Raw genomic sequence first — 17,468 nt, forward strand, 5'->3', positions numbered from 1 at the left:
CCCCCTCAGTTCAGCCCTCAGCCCTCATTTCAGCCCCCAGCCCCCCCGGTGCAGCCCCCAGCCCCCCCGGTGCAGCCCCCAGGCCCCGGCCCGGGGGTCCCTCACCGGGGCGGTTTCTCGGTGGTGCGGTAGGCGCTGAAGGCCTGGAGCTGCCCCTGCAGGCCGGGGATTGCCGCGGGGCAGGCGCCGGTCCGTGAGCAGCAGCAGCGAGCGCTGGATCCAGCCCAGCAGCTCGGCCGCCTGCGCCTCGTAACGGCCGGCCAGGCCCTCGGCCTCGCGCGCCGCCTCCAGCACCTGCCGGGCACGGACAGACGGACAGGGCGATGGCTGGCTGGCCTCACATCCATCCAATATCCATCTGTTTGTCTTCACATCCATCCATCATCCATCCATCATCCATCCATCATCCATCATGTCCATCCATCCATCATCCATCCATCATCCATCCATCATCCATCCATCCATGTCCATCCATCATCCATCCATCCATCCACCCACCCATCCATCCACCCATCCATCCATCCATCATCCATCCACCCATCCATCATCCATCCATCCATCATCCATCCACCCATCCATCCATCCATCATCCATCCACCCATCCATCATCCACCCATCCATCATCCATCCATCCATCATCCATCCATCATCCATCATCCATCCATGTCCATCCATCATCCATCCAACCCCACGCCCCTCTGTCCATTTATCCCCTGTCCATCCAGTCCCCTCCTTCTCCGCCCCTTTTTGAGCAATCCATCTCTCTGTCCATCCCCTCTGTCCATCCCCCACCCGTCCCTCTGTCCATCCCCCATCTGTCCCTCCCTCCCTCCCTCCCTCCCTCCCTCCCTCCCTCCCCTCCCCCCCATTCCCGCAGATTCTGTCCAGTCCCCACCCCCCGACACCATCTGCCCATCGTCTGTCTGTCCATCTGTCCATCTGCCCATCGTCCATCTGTCCACCCCTTCCTCCTCCCCCTGTTCCTTTTCCATCCACCCAGGGTGTCCATCCCTGTGTCCATCCCTGTGTCCATCCCTGTGTCCCCCTCCATCCTGCGTCCCCCCCATGTTTGCCTGCCCCCCCCATGTCCGTCTGTCCCCCCCCATGTCTGTCTGTCCCCACCATGTCCGTCTGTCCCCCCCGTGTCCGTCTGTCCCCCCCAGACCTTCCGATGCGTTTTCCCCTCCACAGCCAGCGCCTTCATCCTGGAGAAGTGATGGTAGAGTGCGGCCACGTAGGTCAGCACTGAGCGCTCGTCCGGCTGCTCCACGGCCACATCTGGGGGGCACGGGGGGTCAGACCCCAAATCCACCCCCAAATCCCCCCAGGGACCCCCAAATCCCCCCCCAGCCCCCCAGCCCCTCACCCTCGGGGTCCAGCAGCCGGGTGACCCCCAGCTCGCGCTCGGCCACAGCCGAAGGCGCTCTGCAGGTTGTGGAGGGCGTTGGCTCCGCGCAGGGACCCCACGTCCAGCAGCTCCGGCCTGGGGACACCGGACAGCTGAGCACTGAGCACTGACCAGTGACCACTGACTAGTGACCACTGACTAGTGACCAGTGACCCATAGCAACTGACCAGTGACCAGTGACCAGTGACTAGTGACCACTGACCACTGAGCACTGAGCACTGACCAGTGACCACTGACCCATAGCAACTGACCAGTGACCACTGACCAGTGACCAGTGACCCATAGCAACTGACCAGTGACCACTGACCAGTGACCCATGGCTACTGACCAGTGACCACTGACCAGTGACCCATAGCAACTGACCAGTGACCAGTGACCACTGACCATAGCACCCCATAACCACTGACCACTGGCCCACAGAACCATAACTGCTGACCACTGACCCATGGCACCCCACAGCCACTGACCGCTGACCCACAGCCACTGACCACTGACCACAGCACCCATAACCACTGACCACAGCACCCCACAACCCCTGACCCTGCCCCATAACCCCATAGACTCCCACCCCATAACCTCTGCCCTATAACCCCCCCATTGCCTCCCCCAGGACCCCCTCCCCACACCCCCAGCCCCTCCCCACACCCCAGCCCCTCCCCAGCCCCTCCCCACACCCCCAGCCCCTCCGCAGCCCCCCGGTCCCGGTCCCGCACCGGTGCCGGTGGATGAGGGCGCAGAAGGCCAGCCCGTCCCTCCAGCTCGTGGTGAAATTCTGCACGTTCACATTGGGGTACCTGGGAGGGGGGGGACAGGAGGGGTCAGAGACCCCCAAAAAACCCTCACAGAGACCCCCAAAACCCCTGGGAACACCTCCAGATCCAGCAGATCCCTCCTGAGTCCCCTTAGAGCCCCCCCCCAAAGCCCCACAGAGCCCCTAGGAGCCTTCCAGAGTCACATGGAGACCACCCAGAGTCCCCCCAGGACCACCCAAGACCCTCTCAGGACCCCAAAACCCCTCCAGAGACCCCCAAAGCCCCCTGGGAACACACCCAGACCCACAGATCCCTCCTGAGTCCCCTTAGAGCCCCCCCAAAGCCCCACAGAGCTCCCAGGAGCCTCCCGAGCCCCATGGAGACCACCCAGAGCCCCCCAGGACCCCCAACCCCCCCCCCCAGAACGCCCTGGGACCCCCCTAAAGCCCCCCAGGACCCCTCACCCCGCGGTTTTCATCTGGCACCAGGCCAGCAGAGCGTCCTTGGCCGATTTCCTCTCCCGCGTGTCCCGGTCTCCACGCTGATGTCCTGGATCTGGGGGGCAGAGCCCAAAAATGGGGTCAGGGACCCCCAAATTGGGTTAAGAACCCCCCCAAAGTGGGTCTGGAATACCTAAAATGGGTGCAAGTATCTTGTGGTGGGGTCAGGATCCCCAAAAGTGGAGTCTGGGACCCTCCAGTGGGATCAGAACCCACAAAAGTGAGTGTGAGATCCCCCCAAAAAAGAGTCTGGGGAAGGTCTGGGGGATTTCTGTGATCAAACTGAGACCTCAGGGTGGGTTTGGACCCCCCAAAATTACCCCAAACTCCCCAGGGCAGCTCCAGGACCCCCCAAAATTACCCTAAAACCCCCAGGACAGGTTCAGGAGCCCCCAAAGTGACCTCAAACCCCCTCAGGTGAGTTCAGAACCCCCCTAAATGACCCCAAACTGCCCCAGGACCGCTCCAGGACCCCCCCAAAATGACCCTAAACCCCCAGGATGGGTCCTGACCCCCCTAAATGACCCTAAACCCCCAGGATGGGCTCCTGACCCCCCTAAATGACCCCAACCCCCCCCCGGACCCCTCAAAATGACCCCAAACCCCCCCAGGATGGGCTCCTGACCCCCCTAAATGACCCCAAACCCCCCAGGACCCCCTCAAAATGACCCCAAATCCCCCAGGATGGGCTCCTGACCCCCCTAAATGACCCCAAACCCCCCAGGATGGGCTCCTGACCCCCCAAAATGACCCCAAACCCCCCAGGAGCCCCCCGGAGCGGCCCCAAAGGGCACCTGGAAGCGCAGGATGATGGTCCAGACCAGCCCCAGGGTCAGGCGGGGGTTGCCGTCCACGATGTCGTGCGAGCCCACGTTCTCCAGGTGCACGCGCTGCTCGCGCAGGAACCGCAGCGCCTTCTCCACGTTCTCCAGGCAGTGGATGCGCATCCGGCCCCGCGTGGGGGCGCGGCTGGGCGGGGGGCGACGTTAGAGAGACCCCCGAGGGCAGGGGGGCGACGTTAGAGAGACCCCCGAGGGTAGGGGGGACGTCATTAAGGAATCCCCCAAGGCGAGGGGGGGAAATCGTCAGGGAATCCCCCCCCCCAGTTTAGGGGGGCACAATCAGGGGAGGCCCCGTGGGTCGGGGGGCACAGTTGGAGGCTCCCTCTGGGTAAGGGGGGGCCATCGTTAGGGACCCCCCAAGGGCAGGGGGCGCGTCAGGGAATCACCCACGAGTCGGGGGGCACCACCAGGGACACTCCCAGGGCAGGGGGCGACATTAGAGAGACCCCCAGGGCAAGGTTAGAGAGACCCTTGAGTAGGGGGGGCAATGTTAGAGGGACCACTGAGTAACATTAGAGAGACCCCAAGGCCAGGGGGCATCGTTAGAAGGACCCCCAAGGGTGGGGGGCGACATTAGAGGGACCCCCAAGGGTGGGGGGCATCGTTAGAGAGACCCCCAGGGCCATGTTAGAGAGACCCCTGAGTAGGGGTTAATGTTAGAGAGACCCCCAAGGCCAGGGGGCATCGTTAGAAGGACCCCCAAGGGTGGGGGGCATCGTTAGAGAGACCCCCAAGTAGGGGGGGCAATGTCAGACAGACCCCCAAGGGCAGGGGGGCACCGTCAAGAATTTCCCTATTTTGGGGAGGGTCCCCATTGTGGGGGGGCGTTCCTACTTTTGGGGAGGGTCCCCATTGGCAGGTTCCTGTTTTTTTGGGGGGCTTTCCCCTTTGAGGGGGGGGCGTCCCCAATTTGGGGGAGGGGTCTCACTCACCAGGGTCTCCCCCGAGAGCCCCTCGAGCAGCTGGGGGTCCCTTTTTGGGGGAGGGTCCCCAGTGGTGGGGTCCCTTTTTTGGGGGGGTTTCCCCTTTGAGGCAGGTGTCCCCAATTTGGGGAGGGGTCTCACTCACCAGGGTCTCCCCCGAGAGCCCCTCGAGCAGCCTCAGCAGGAGCCGCCCGTCCCTCAGGTCGCTGTTACAGGTCCCCCAGGTGCGCCCCCCCCGCCAGGTGAGAATTCACCCACTTGGTGAAGGTTTCTCTGCACGGCCTCGCGCTCGTCTGGGGGGCACGGCGGGGGTCAGGGACCCCCAAAAACCCCCCAAACCCCCCCCTAAAACTCCCCCAAATCCCCCCAGACCACCCAAAGCCCACCCAGATCCTTCAAACCCCACCCAGAGCCCCCAAACCCCACCCAGAGACCCAAACCCCACCCAGAGAGCCCCGAATCCCATCTGAGACCCCCCCTCATCTTTCTGCACGGCCTTGGATAATCGGGGGAGTCAGAGACCCCCAAAATTCCCCCTAAAACTCCCCCAAATCCACCCAGACCACCCAAACCCCACCCAGATCCTTCAAACCCCACCAGAGCCCCCAAACCCCACCCAGAGACCCCAAATCCCACCTGAGCCCCCCCTCCCCTCCTCGGCCCCATCTGGGGGTGCACGGGGGGTTCAGAGACCCCCAAAATTCCCCCCAGAGCCCCCCGGGGTGGGGGGATCCCCCCACAGCAGCCGGCGCTGGATTAACGCTAAGAGGATTTGGGGGGGGGTCCTTGGGGGGCTCCTGAGGGGGGTCCTGGGGAATTTGGGGGAGTTTTGGGAGTTGGGGGTTTGTCCTGAGGGGGTTTTGGGGTGATTGGGGTGGGAAATTTGGGGCGTTCCCCACAATTTTTCATAATACGTCCCCATTCTTGGGGGTTTCTCAATTTATTTGGATTTTCCCATTTTTGGGGGTTTTTCACCCATTTTTGTGGCTTTCCCCAATTTTTTTAGGGCTCATTCCCACATTTTGGGGTTCCCATCCTCATTTTTGGGGTCTCTCCCTATTTTTAGGTGTTTCTCCCTCTTTTCTGCATTTTTCCTCCTGTTTTGAGGGGATTTTCCCCCATTTTTTGTGGTTTTCCCTCATTTTTGTGCTGTCCCCTCTCATTTTTGGGCTGATTTCCCCATTTTTGGGTCCATCTCCCCAATTTTTGCATTCCCATCCCCATTTTTGGGATCTCTCATATTCCTGATGCACTCCCAACATTTTCTGGGTCCTTTTCTCCATTTTTAGGGCTTTTCTCCCATTTTTTCCACTTTTCCATCACTTTGTGTTTTATTTACTGTTTTTGCTCCCACAACATCCAGAGCTCCCAATTCCCACTTTTTTTGGATTTTCCATATTTTTGGTGGCTTTCTCCCCAAATTTTCTGGGTTCCACTCCATTTTTTATCCTTTCCCCCCATTTATTGTGTGTTTTTCTCCATTTTTCCCATTTTCCCCCAATTTTTTCCCAATATTTCCCACCCCAAATTTTCCCCATTTTTTTCCCATTTTCCCCACCCCAATTTTCCCCAATTTTCATCCCATTTTTCCCCCTTTTTTCCCATTTTTTCCCAATTCCCCCTCCCAATTTCCCCCCCCATTTTCCCCCTTTTTCCCCCCAATTTTTCCCCATTTTTTCCCAATTTTCCCCCCCAATTTTCCCCATTTTTTCCCAACTTGCCCCCCCAATTTTTTCCCCATTTCCCCCCAATTTTCCCCTTTTCCCCCCCAATTCCCCCATTTTTTCCCAATTTGCCCCCCAATTTTTTCCCCATTTTCCCCCCAATTTTCCCCCTTTTCCCCCCCAATTCCCCCATTTTTTCCCAATTTGTCCCCCCAATTTTTCCCCATTTTCCCCCAACTTTTCCCCATTTCCTCCCCCAATTTTCCCCATTTTCCCCATTTGCCCCCCCAATTTTCCCCCCATTTTCCCCCCAATTTTTCCCAATTTCCCCCCCAATTTTCCCCATTTTTTCCCAACTTGTCCCCCCAATTTTCCCCCCATTTTCCCCCCAATTTTTCCCAATTTCCCCCCCAATTTTCCCCATTTTTTCCCAACTTGTCCCCCCAATTTTCCCCCATTTTCCCTCAATTTTTCCCCATTTGCCCCCCCCATTTTTTCCCCATTTTCCCCCATCCCCCCCCCCATTTTTCCCCCTTTTCCCCCCATTTTGGGGTCCCCCCCCCGTACCTGCCAAGGCTTTGATGCGGGAGCGCTCGAAGCGCCGGGCGGAGCCTTCGTCCTCCTCCTCCTCCTCCTCCTCCTCCTCCTCCTCCTCCTCGCGCTCCCGCTCGGGCCCCCCGCGCCCCCCTCCCCCTCCCAGCGGGGGTCGCTGAACCGCGGCAGCTCCAGGGGGTCCAAGGGGGGGGCGACAGCATGGCGGCCTCGGGGTACCCCCAAATTTGGGGAGGGGGCGGCGGCGCTGGGAGAGCTCAGGGGGCAGCTGGAAAAATGGAGGGGGGGGGGTTTGGTTACTTTGGGGAGCGACCCCTCCTCAAAATGGCTCGTGGGGAGGCCCGAAATTAATGGGGACCCCCCCCCTTTAAATTAAAGAGACCCCCCCCCTCAATTAACGGGGACCCCCCCTTAAATTAAAGAGACCCCCCCCCTCAAATTAACGGGACTTCCCCCCCTAAATTTAAGGGAGACCCCGCTCAAATTAAGGGAGGCCGTCCAAATTAACGGAGACCCCCCTCAAATTAACGGGGAACCCCCCCTCAAAGTAACGGAGACCCTCCTCAAATTAACGGGGAACCCCCCCTCAAAGTAAGGGAGACCCCCAAATTAACGGAGACCCCTCGAAATTAACGGGGACCCCCTCAATTAACGGAGACCCCCTTCAAATTAACGGGGACCCCCCATAAAATTAAGGGAGACGCCCAAATTAACGGAGACCCCTCGAAATTAACGGGGACCCCCTCAATTAACGGAGACCCCCCTCAAATTAATGGAGACCGCCCCCAAATTAACGGAGATCCCCAAATTAAGGGAGACCCCCCGAAATTAACGGAGACATCCCCTCAAATTAACGGAGACCCCCCAAACTAACGGAGATCCTCCCAAAAGTAATGGAGACCCCCCCCAAAATTAACAAGGGCCCCCCAAATTAACGGAGACCCTCAAATTAAGGGAGACCCCCACCAAATTAACGGAGACCCTCAAATAAAGGGAGAGGACCTCCCCAAATTAACGGACCCCCCCCAAATTAATGAAACTATTCCTCAAATTGAGACTCTTTAGTCGAAATTAATGAAGCCCCCCAAATTAAGGGAATGCACCCCAAATTAATGAAGATGCTTTAAATTAAAGGGAGACCCCTCCCCAAATTAATAAAAAGTTCCCAAATTAATAAAGACAGCACTAATTAGCAGGAATTTCCCCGAATTGAGATCCCCCTAAACTCCTCATCAAACTTCATTTCAGTTGAGACCCCTCCCCAAATTAAATCGAGACCCCCCAGATCCCCCCCAGGACCCCCCAATTCCTCTACGGGACCCCCAAAACTCCTTCAAGTTCCTCCCCCCTCCTCCTGAGACCCCTCCCAAAACTCTCAGGGTCACCCCAGGACCCCCAAACTCCACCGAGCCCCCCCCAACCTCCCCGAAGCCCCCCATGAGTCCCCCCAAATTCCCCCCGGGACCCCCAAAACTCCTCCAAGCCCCCTCCCCATCAACAGAGCCCCCCCAAAAAACTCTCCGGGTCACGGGAGCGCCCCCAAATCCTCTCAAACAAACCCCGAGCGCCCAAATTCCTTTCCGGACCCCAAAACTCCTCGGAGCCCCCTCCCCCCCGCTGCCCAGAGCCCCCCCAGCGCCCCCCGCTCCCCCCGCGCTCCCCCCCCGTTAATGCTCTTAACGGGGATCAGCGCCCGCAGCACCGGGAGGGGTCAGGGGGGGTTTGGGACACAAACACGCGAATTTGGGGGTGGGGGGTCCCCAAATTCCTCCCGGGACAGCGCGGGGGGGGGCCCTGCCCGGGGGATGCGGAGCCGCTGCCCGCAGTGCCCGGGGGGGGGCGCGGGGGGGATCAGCGGGCTCGGGGGGGTTGCGGGACCCTTGGGGGGGGTTCTGAGGGTGGGTTTGGGGTGGTTTTGGGGGGGGGTCTCCCCTCAGTTTGAGCCCCCCAGTGTGTTTGTGCCCCCCCCCCCCCCTTACCTGCGCTGCGGTCGCGGCGCGCGCTGAGCCCGCGGCAGCTCATCAACACCCGGGGGGCGGGGCTTGCTGGCCACGCCCCCTCCGCCGTCACCACGGCAAACGCCTCCTGGACACAGCCCCCTCCCCAGCTTGTTGCCATGGCGATAAGGGAGGAAGCCACGCCCCCAATTTTCCCGCCACCCGCGCGTGCCGCCCGCCCGGGGGCGCTCGAGGCGTGGGGGGGGCAAAGATGGCGGAGGAGGCCGTGAGGGGGGTGAGGGGGTTTTTCTTGTTTTTTTGCGGTTTTTTTTTGGGTTTTGTGGGATCGGGGATCACAAGAGAGGATTGCGGGAGCTTTAGGGGTCCCTGGGGGTGGTTTTGGGGGTTCTGAGGAGTCACTGAGGAGGGTTGTGGGGCTTGGGCGGGTATGGGGGGGGCTCTTTGTGAGGGGTCAGTGGTCGCTAAAGTGGGTTGGGGGCTTCTAACGGGTCTTTATGAGGGGTCGAGTGTCCCGAGGGAAGTTTTTGAGGGGATTTGGGGGGTCTCGGTTGGTGTTGGGGGTCGCAAGAGGGTTTGAGGTGTTTTGGGGCCTTTCAGGTCCCTTGGAAAGAGAGAGCTCTTGGGAAAGGGGTTCCGGGGGATTTTTGGGTTTTTTTTTAGGGAGGAATATGGGGTCTCCCCACCTTTTCTGGCCCTGCAGGTCCTGGAGCAGCTCCTGGTGGTTCTGGGGACCTCCAAAAATGGGGAGCCCCGACGGGGAGCGCTGCTGTGGCTCTGATGGCGGGGGCGGCTCTGGGGGGGGCCCCTCTGCACCCTCACAGGTGGGTGGGGGGGGTCCTGGGGGGATTCTGGGGGGTCCTGGGGGGTCCTGGGTGATCCAGGCTCCCCTCAGTCCCCCCTGACCCCCTCCCCTTATCCAGTGGCAGCCACGGGACCCCTCAGCCGACACCTCGACCCTGAAGCAATGGGGAGGGGTAAGAGACCCCAGAGACCTCCCAAAACCCCTCAGAGACCCCCAAATCCCCCAGAGACCCCCAAAGTCCCCCAGAGACCCCTCCAAACCCCCTAGAGACCCCAAAAATTCCCCAGAGACCCCAGGACCCCCCAGAGACCCCCCTCAAAACCCCCCAGAGACCCCCCAAAACCCCACAGACACCCAAAACCCCCCCAGAGACCCCAAAACCCCTCAGAGACCCCCAAAACCCCTCAGAGACGGCCCAAACCCCACAGAGATTCCCCAAACCCCTCAGAGACCCCCCAAAACCTCTCTGGGATCCCCAAAATCCTCTCAATCTCCTCCCCAGCCCCACTGGGGGTCCCCTAAACCTTTAACCCACCCCCCCCAAAATCCCCCCCAGCCCCTCGGGGGGTGCAGGAGCTGCCGGGAGCCCCCCAAAATCTCCCCCCGTGCTGCGGGCGGATCCTGGCCCGGGCTCAGGTGCAAAGGAGCTTCCAGGTGAGTTTTGGGGTTTTGGGGGGATTTTGGGGGGTCCCCCCACTCTCTGTTCTCTTTCCCAGCCCCCCCCCCAAAGTCACCTTGATGGAGGAATTGGGGTCGGGGGGCCCCAGGAGCCCCCCGGGAATGGGAATTGGGGCAGGAGGATAAAAATAGTCGGGGTGGCCTGGATTTGGGGGGGTGGGGGGGAAATAATGGGGTCACGGGGGGGGGGGGGGAGGGGAAATGGGGTCATGGGGGGGTGGGACCCCCCCAAAACACGCGGGGGAGGGGGGTGGGACCCCCCAAATTGGGCTCGGTTCTTTGGGGGGGTATTGGGGTCCCTCCTGTGCTTCCCCCCCGGGGGTCGTGGAGGATTTTGGGGTCCCCCACCCTGTGTCCCCCCCCAGATCTGTCACCCCCCCCCGGCGCCCCCCGCCCGGGGGTCCCTGTGGCAGCTCCTGCAACCGGACCAGCCTCGTGCACCCCGAGGTACCCGGGGGCATTTTGGGGGTCCTGGGGGGGTCCCCAAAAAGGGGAGGGGGTTCCTCAGTGGCCCCCTTCATGCCCCCCCCTTCAGGTCGAGTTTCATTTCTGTGTCAGCATCGATGGGGAGGGTCACATCCAGGACCCTCAGGTGAGACCCCCGGGGACCCCCAAACTGGGGACACCCTGACATTGGGGTCACCCAAACTGGGGTCACCCACCCCTAACTGGGGACACCCAAAACTGGGGACCCCCAAACTGGGGACACCCCACACCCTGGGGACCTCCAAACCTGGGGTCCCCCACCCTTAATTGGGGTCACCCCACTCTTGGGGACCCCCCCCCCCTAATTTGGGGGTCCCCCCCTCTCGTGTCCCCCAGCCCGGAGCACCCCTGGGCGCAGGTGGGAATGAGGCTGAGGGTGCAGAGCCGGCACTTCACTGGGTACGGACTGGGGGAACTGGGAGGGGACTGGGGGAACTGGGATGGATTGAGGGGGACTGGATGGGACTGGGATGGGACTGGGGGGAACTGGGAGGGACTGGGAGGGACTGGGATGGATTGAGGGGGGACTGGGAGGGACTGGGATGGGACTGGGAGGGACTGGGAGGGACTGGCATGGATTGAGGGGGACTAGGAGGGACTGGGGGGAACTGGGAGGGACTGGGATGGGACTGGGGGAACTGGGAGGGACTGGGGGGAACTGGGAGGGACTGGATGGGACTGGGGGGTACTGGGAGGGACTGGGATGGATTGGGAGGGACTGGGATGGGACTGGGATGGATTTGGGGGAATGGGATGGACTGGGATTGGACTGGAGGGGACTGGGATGGGTGTGGGGAGGATCAGGATGGGACTGGGATGGGACTGGGGGGAACTGGAGGGACTGGGGGAACTGGGAGGGACTGGGATGGACTGAGGGGTACTGGGAGGGACTGGGATGGATTGAGGGGACTCAGATGGGACTGGGAGGGACTGAGATGGGACTGGGACAGGTTAGAACGGAAAAGGATGAACTGGGGTGGGGCAGGAGTAGCACAGTGTCAACTGGATGAACTGGGATGAGATGGGGGTGCAGTACAGGGTGAAACTGGGATGAACTGGGATGAGACAGGGGTAGGTCTGGGATAGATCGGTCCAGACCCTGTCCAGACTGGTCTGTACTGGTCCGAACTGGTCCGGACTGGTCTGTACTGATCTGAACTGGTCCAGACTGGTCTGTACTGATCCGAACTGGTCCGGACTGGTCTGTACTGATCCGAACCGGTCCGGACTGCTCTGTACTGGTCCGAACTGATCGTACTGGTCCGAACTGGTCCGTACCGGTCCGTGCCCCCCAGGCCGCCCTGCAGCCGCCTCCGGCCGTGCCCGGGGCCGCCGCTGCCGCTGCCGGTGCCGCCCCCGCTGGCGGCCGCGGGGTTCGGGGGGGACCTGGAGCGGCTCCCGGTGTGCGCCCTCGGGACCCCCCCGGGCACGGACCCCCCCCTGTGCCGGGTGCAGATATCCGGGAGGGGGCACCGGGGGGCTGGGGGGCATTTGGGGTGCTCAGGGGAGGATTTGGGGTGTTCAAGGGGGGATTTGGGGTGGTTTGGGGGAGATTTGGGGTGCCCAGGGGTGGATTTGGGGTGTTCAGAGGGTGTTTGGGATGGGGTTTGGGGTGGTTTGGGGGGATTTGGGGTGTCTGGGGCGGGATTTGGGGTGCCCAGGGTGGGATTTGGGGTGTTCAGAGGGTGTTTGGGGTGGGGTTTGGGGTGGTTTGGGGTGTTCAAGGGGGGATTTGGGGTGGTTTGGGGGAGATTTGGGGTGTTCAGAGGGGTGTTTGGGGTGGGGTTTGGGGTGGTTTGGGGGGATTTGGAGTCTTGGGGTGGAATCTGGGGGGTTTGGGGGGATTTGGGGTGTCTGGGGCAGGATTTGGGGTGCTCAGGGTGGGATTTGGGGTGGTTTGGGGAGATTTGGGATCCTGGGGTGGGATTGGGATGTTCAAGAGGGGATTTGGGGTGTTCAGGGTGGGATTTGGGGTGCTCAGGGTGGGATTTGGGGGGTTTGGGTGGATTTGGGGTCCTGGGGGTGGGATATGGAGCATTCATGGGAGTATTTGGGGCGTTCATGGGGGTTTCGGGGCACCTGAGCGGGTTTGGGGTGCTCAGGGTGGGATTTGGGGGTATTTGGGATCCTGGGATGGGATTTGGGGTGCCCAGGGTGGATTTGGGGTGCTCAGGGTGGATTTGGGGGGATTTGGGTTCCTGGGATGGGATTTGGGGTGTTCAGGGTGGGATTTGGGGTGCTCAGGGTGGGATTTGGGGGGATTTGGGTTCCTGGGATGGGATTTGGGTGTTCAGGGTGGGATTTGGGGTGGTTTAGGGGATTTGACATCCTGGGATGGGATTTGGGGTGCTCAGGGTGGGATTTGGGGTGGTTTAGGGGGATTTGGGGTCCTGGGTGGGGATTTGGGGTATCCATGGGGATTTGAGGTGCCCAGAAGGGGTCCCAGAGTTTTTGGGTTGTCCAGGGGGGGTCTCAGGGTGCTGTGGTTGGGAAATTTGGGTTCCCTGGTGGATCTCGGATGCCAAGGTGGATTTGGGTGCCCAGGGTGGGATTTGGGGTTCTGGGGGTTTTTGGGGACCCCACCCCCCTCGTTGTTGTCCTTGACCTCCCCACCTTTACCTGTTTGACCCCGCGGGGGTCCCCGTGCCCCCCCGGCCCCCCCAACCCTGCAGGACCCCTCTGTGCTGGGGGACTGGGGGGGCTTCGGCCTGGCTGCGGCCCCCCTGAAACCCAAAACCCCCCTGAACCCCAAAACCCCCCCGGACCCCAAAAACCCCCCCGGACCCCAAAACCCCCCCGGACCCCCGAGGCTCCAGTGAGGATGAGGAAGGTCCGTGCAGTTCCTGGGTTTTTTCTGGGGGGGAATTTGGGGTTCCTCCCTCTCTCAGCCCCCCCATATTGTCCCCACAGATCCGGTGCCCCCCGATGTCACCTTTGGGGTGCGCTGGGACCCCCCCGAGGGGGACGGGGACCCCCAAAGTTCCCCCGAGGGGGACCCCAAAACCCTCCTGGTTTTCCTCTTCCTGCGGCACCGGGACCCCTTTGGGGGGTACGACACAGGTAAGGGGGGGGAGACCCCGATTTTGGGGTGTCCCCAAGCCCTGGGAGTGTCCCCAGACTCTGGGGGTGTCCCCAAACCTTTGGAGTGTCCCCAAATTTTGGGGGTGTCCCCAAACCTTTGGAGTGTCCCCAAATTTTGGGGGGTGTTGCCATGGCTCAAAGGGTCCCCAAATTTTAGAGCTGTCCTGAGGTCTTGAGCTGTCCCCGAGTTTTGTGAGGTCTCCTCATCACTTTGGGGGTGTCCCTGTGGTTCGGGGGTGTCCCCTGTGGGCTGTCCCCTTATTTCAGGGCTGTCCCCAAGATTTTGGGGGTGTCCCCACGGTTTTTGGGGTGCCCCCCAGTTTCCCCATTCCAGCTCAGCCCCCCGAGCTGGGCTGACCCCAAAATCTGTAAGCTGACCCCAAGGTTTGTGGGCACCCCCTCAGTTTTGGGGTTACCCCGGTGGTTCAGGGGTGTCCCCCCGCTCCTGAAGGGGGTCCCCCACAACTCGAGGACCCCCCCCAAATGTCGGGGTGCCCCCCAGGGACGCGGCGGCTGCTGCTGGCCCAGCTGGAGCCCACGCTGCGCCTCGGCCGCGCCGCGCTGGCCCGGGGGCTCCGCGCGCTCCTGCTCCCCGTGCTGGGGGGGGCTGCGCCGCCAGCGCCAGGTGCGTGTGGGGTTGGGGTCCCCCTGAGCCCCCCAAACCTGCTGTGACCCCCCCAAACCCGCCGTGAGTCCCCCAAAACCCCCCCCTGAGCCCCCAAACTGCCCCTGACCCCCCCAAATCCCCCCTGAGCCCCCAAACCCGCCCTGAGCCCCCAAACCTGCTGTGACCCCCCAAACCCGCCCTGAGCCCCCCAAACCTGCTGTGACCCCCCAAACCCGCCCTGAGCCCCCAAACCCCCCCTGAGCCCCCAAACCCCCCCTGAGCCCCCAAACCCCCCCTGAGCCCCCAAACCCCCCCTGAGCCCCCCAAATCCCCCCTGAGCCCCCCAAACCCCCCCTGACCCCCCAAATCCCCCCTGAACCCCCCAAACCCCCCCTGAGCCCCCCAAACCCCCCCGCAGGCCCGGCAGAGCGTGGCCCGAGCCCAGGCCCTGGCAGTGGCCAGGGTGGGATTTGGGGTGTTCAGAGTGGGATCTGGGGTGGGATTTGGGGTGTTCAGGGGGAAATTTGGGGTGTTCAGGGGGAGGAATTTGGGGTCCTGGGCTGGGATTTGGGGTGCTCAGGGATTTGGGGTGTTCAGGGTGGGATTTGGGATGTTTGTGGCAGTTTTGGGGCACCTGAGGGGGTTTGGAGTGCTCAGGGTGGGATTTGGGGTCCTGGGGTGGGATTTGAGTGTGTTCAGGGGGAGTTTGGGATGGTTTGGGGGAAATTTGGGTCCTGGATAGGATTTGGGGTGTTCAGGGTGGGATTTGGGGTGTTCAGGGGAGATTTGGGGTCCTGGGGTGGGATTTGAGGCGCTCGGGGGAGGAATTTGGGGTGTTCAGGGTGGGATTTGGGATGGTTTTGGGGTCTTGGAGTGGAATTTGAGATACCCAGGGTGGGATTTTCAGGTCCCCCCGACCCCCCTAAACCCCCCCTGACCCCCCAAACCCCCCCTGACCCCCAAACCCCCCCTGACCCCCCCAAACCCCCCTGACCCCCAAATCCCCCCGCAGGCCCGGCAGAGCGTGGCCCGAGCCCAGGCCCTGGCGGTGGCCGCGCTCACGGCCGTGGTGGCCGCCAGCTCCAGCGGCCGCTTCCGCAGCGCCTGCCTGGGCGCCCTGCAGGTTTGGGGGTTCGGGGGGGTCCCCCCGGGGTTCCAGGGGGGTTTGGGGGTGTCCCCCGATGTCACCGCGTCCCCCCTTCAGGTGCAGGACACGCCGGCGCTGGCGGCGGCCCGCGCGCCGCAGATGGGCCGAGGTCTCGCGGCGGCCGGGGCTGCCCCGCGGGGGTGAGGGGGAAATTGGGGGGGTGGGGGGTCCCCAAAACCCCCCCGGGGCACTGAACCCCCTCCTGTGCCCCCCAAACCCCACCCTGGGCACTGAACCCCCTCCTGTGCCCCCAAACCCCACCCTGGGCACTGAACCCCCCTCCTGTGCCCCCAAAACCCCCCGGGGCACTGAACCCCCTCCTGTGCCCCCAAACCCCACCCTCGGCACTGAACCCCCTCCTGTGCCCCCAAAACCTCCCCCGGGGCACTGAACCCCCTTCCTGTGCCCCCCAAACCCCACCCTGGGCACTGAACCCCCTCCTGTGCCCCCCAAAACCCCCCCTGGGCACTGAAACCCCCCTCCTGTGCCCCCCAAACCCCACCCTGGGCACTGAAACCCCCTCCTGTGCCCCCAAACGCCCCCCGGGCACTGAACCCCCTCCTGTGCCCCCCAAACCCCACCCTGGGCACTGAACCCCTTCCTGTGCCCCCCAAACCCCACCCTGGGCACTGAACCCCCTCCTGTGCCCCCAAACCCCACCCTGGGCACTGAACCCCCCTCCTGTGCCCCCCAAAACCCCCCCGGGGCACTGAACCCCTTCCTGTGCCCCCCAAACCCCACCCTGGGCACTGAACCCCCCTCCTGTGCCCCCCAAAACCTCCCCCGGGGGCACTGAACCCCCTCCTGTGCCCCCAAACCCCACCCTGGGCACTGAACCCCCCTCCTGTGCCCCCCAAACCCCACCCTGGGCACTGAACCCCTTCCTGTGCCCCCCAAACGCCCCCCGGGCACTGAACCCCCTCCTGTGCCCCCCAAACCCCACCCTGGGCACTGAACCCCCTCCTGTGCCCCACAGGGACGCCCCAAAAGCAGCGCCGGGGAAGGAGGGCGCGGCAGGGTGAGGAGGAGGAGGAGGAGGAAGGGCACAGGAGCAGCCAGGGCCAGGTGAGGTTTGGGGGTCCCTCCCTCCTGTGGGGACCCCCAGGAGCCTCCCAGTAACCCCCAGGACCCCCCCACTGCAGGACCCCGATGGGTGGATGCCCTGAGGGACGGACAGAGCCTCCTCCCATCCCAGTGCTCCCAGTTCAGCCAGTCCTGCCTCATCCCAGTTACACCAGTCGGGCCCAGTTCCTTTCATGGGTTTCATTTCCTCCAGTCACTCCCAGTTCTCCCAGTTAGTCCCAGTGCCCCAGTTAACGTTGATCCCAGTTCCCCCACCAGCCCCAGTTCACGCAGTCACTCCAGTTCCCCCAGTACTCCCAGTTTCCCACAGTCATTCCCACTTATCCCAGTCATTCCTGCTTGGTCTCTCCTGTTCATCCCAGTCCCTCCCAGTTCATCCCAGTCCTCTCCAGACCCTCCCAGTTCCCATTTCGCAGTCCATCCCAGTTTCCCTGTGCCCCCCAGTGATCCCAGTTTCTTCCAGTCCCTCCCAGTTTCCCAGTCTATCCCAGTTCCCCCCAGTTTCCCCAGTCCATCCCAGTCCTTCCCTGTTTCCAATCCCCCCAGTCCATCCCAGTTTCTCCCAGTCCATCCCAGTTTCTCCCAGTCCATTCCAGTTTATCCCAGTCCAACCCCCTCCCTGCCAGTTTCCAGTCCCACAGTTTCCAGTTTCTCCCAGTCTCTCCCATTTTCCCAGTTCCTCCCAGTCCATCCTAGTTCCTCCCAGTCCATCCCAGTTCCTCCCAGTCCATTCCAGTTTCTGGCTCCATCCCAGTTCTTCCCAGTCCGTCCCAGTTTCCCGCTCAACCCCATCGCCCCGCCCATTACCGGCGCATCCTCATTTACATAACCACACCCACGGCCACAAGCCCCGCCCCGACGGCTCCGTAGCCACGCCTCTCTCCCTCCCTTCGCCCCGCCCCGCCTTTGCGGCCCGCCCCCGCTCCTCCCCTGGCCCCGCCCCCGCGCAAGCTCCCGCCCCTCCCGCTCAGGCCCCGCCCCCGCC

The 17,468-nt window shown here is 62.5% G+C and overlaps 1 protein-coding gene across 1 annotated transcript in view; it reads right to left on the bottom strand.

The window, feature by feature from the left end:
- LOC134433581 (spectrin beta chain, non-erythrocytic 1-like) overlaps positions 1-10,600 on the bottom strand; it is a 31,842-nt gene extending 21,242 nt beyond the window's left edge. The window contains 17 exon segments of the mRNA XM_063182390.1: positions 106-173; positions 175-294; positions 1,166-1,278; positions 1,367-1,412; positions 1,414-1,483; positions 2,122-2,202; positions 2,625-2,691; positions 2,694-2,715; positions 3,455-3,623; positions 4,566-4,636; positions 4,638-4,695; positions 4,697-4,718; positions 6,657-6,747; positions 6,750-6,909; positions 8,621-8,686; positions 9,283-9,436; positions 10,531-10,600. Coding sequence (XP_063038460.1) covers positions 106-173; positions 175-294; positions 1,166-1,278; positions 1,367-1,412; positions 1,414-1,483; positions 2,122-2,202; positions 2,625-2,691; positions 2,694-2,715; positions 3,455-3,623; positions 4,566-4,636; positions 4,638-4,695; positions 4,697-4,718; positions 6,657-6,747; positions 6,750-6,909; positions 8,621-8,686; positions 9,283-9,436; positions 10,531-10,600 — 1,448 coding nt within the window.
- Positions 10,601-17,468: the final 6,868 nt, after the last annotated feature.

This window comes from Melospiza melodia, unplaced genomic scaffold (genome assembly GCF_035770615.1).
Source record: "Melospiza melodia melodia isolate bMelMel2 unplaced genomic scaffold, bMelMel2.pri scaffold_208, whole genome shotgun sequence".
In the NCBI taxonomy this organism is placed as follows: domain Eukaryota; kingdom Metazoa; phylum Chordata; class Aves; order Passeriformes; family Passerellidae; genus Melospiza; species Melospiza melodia.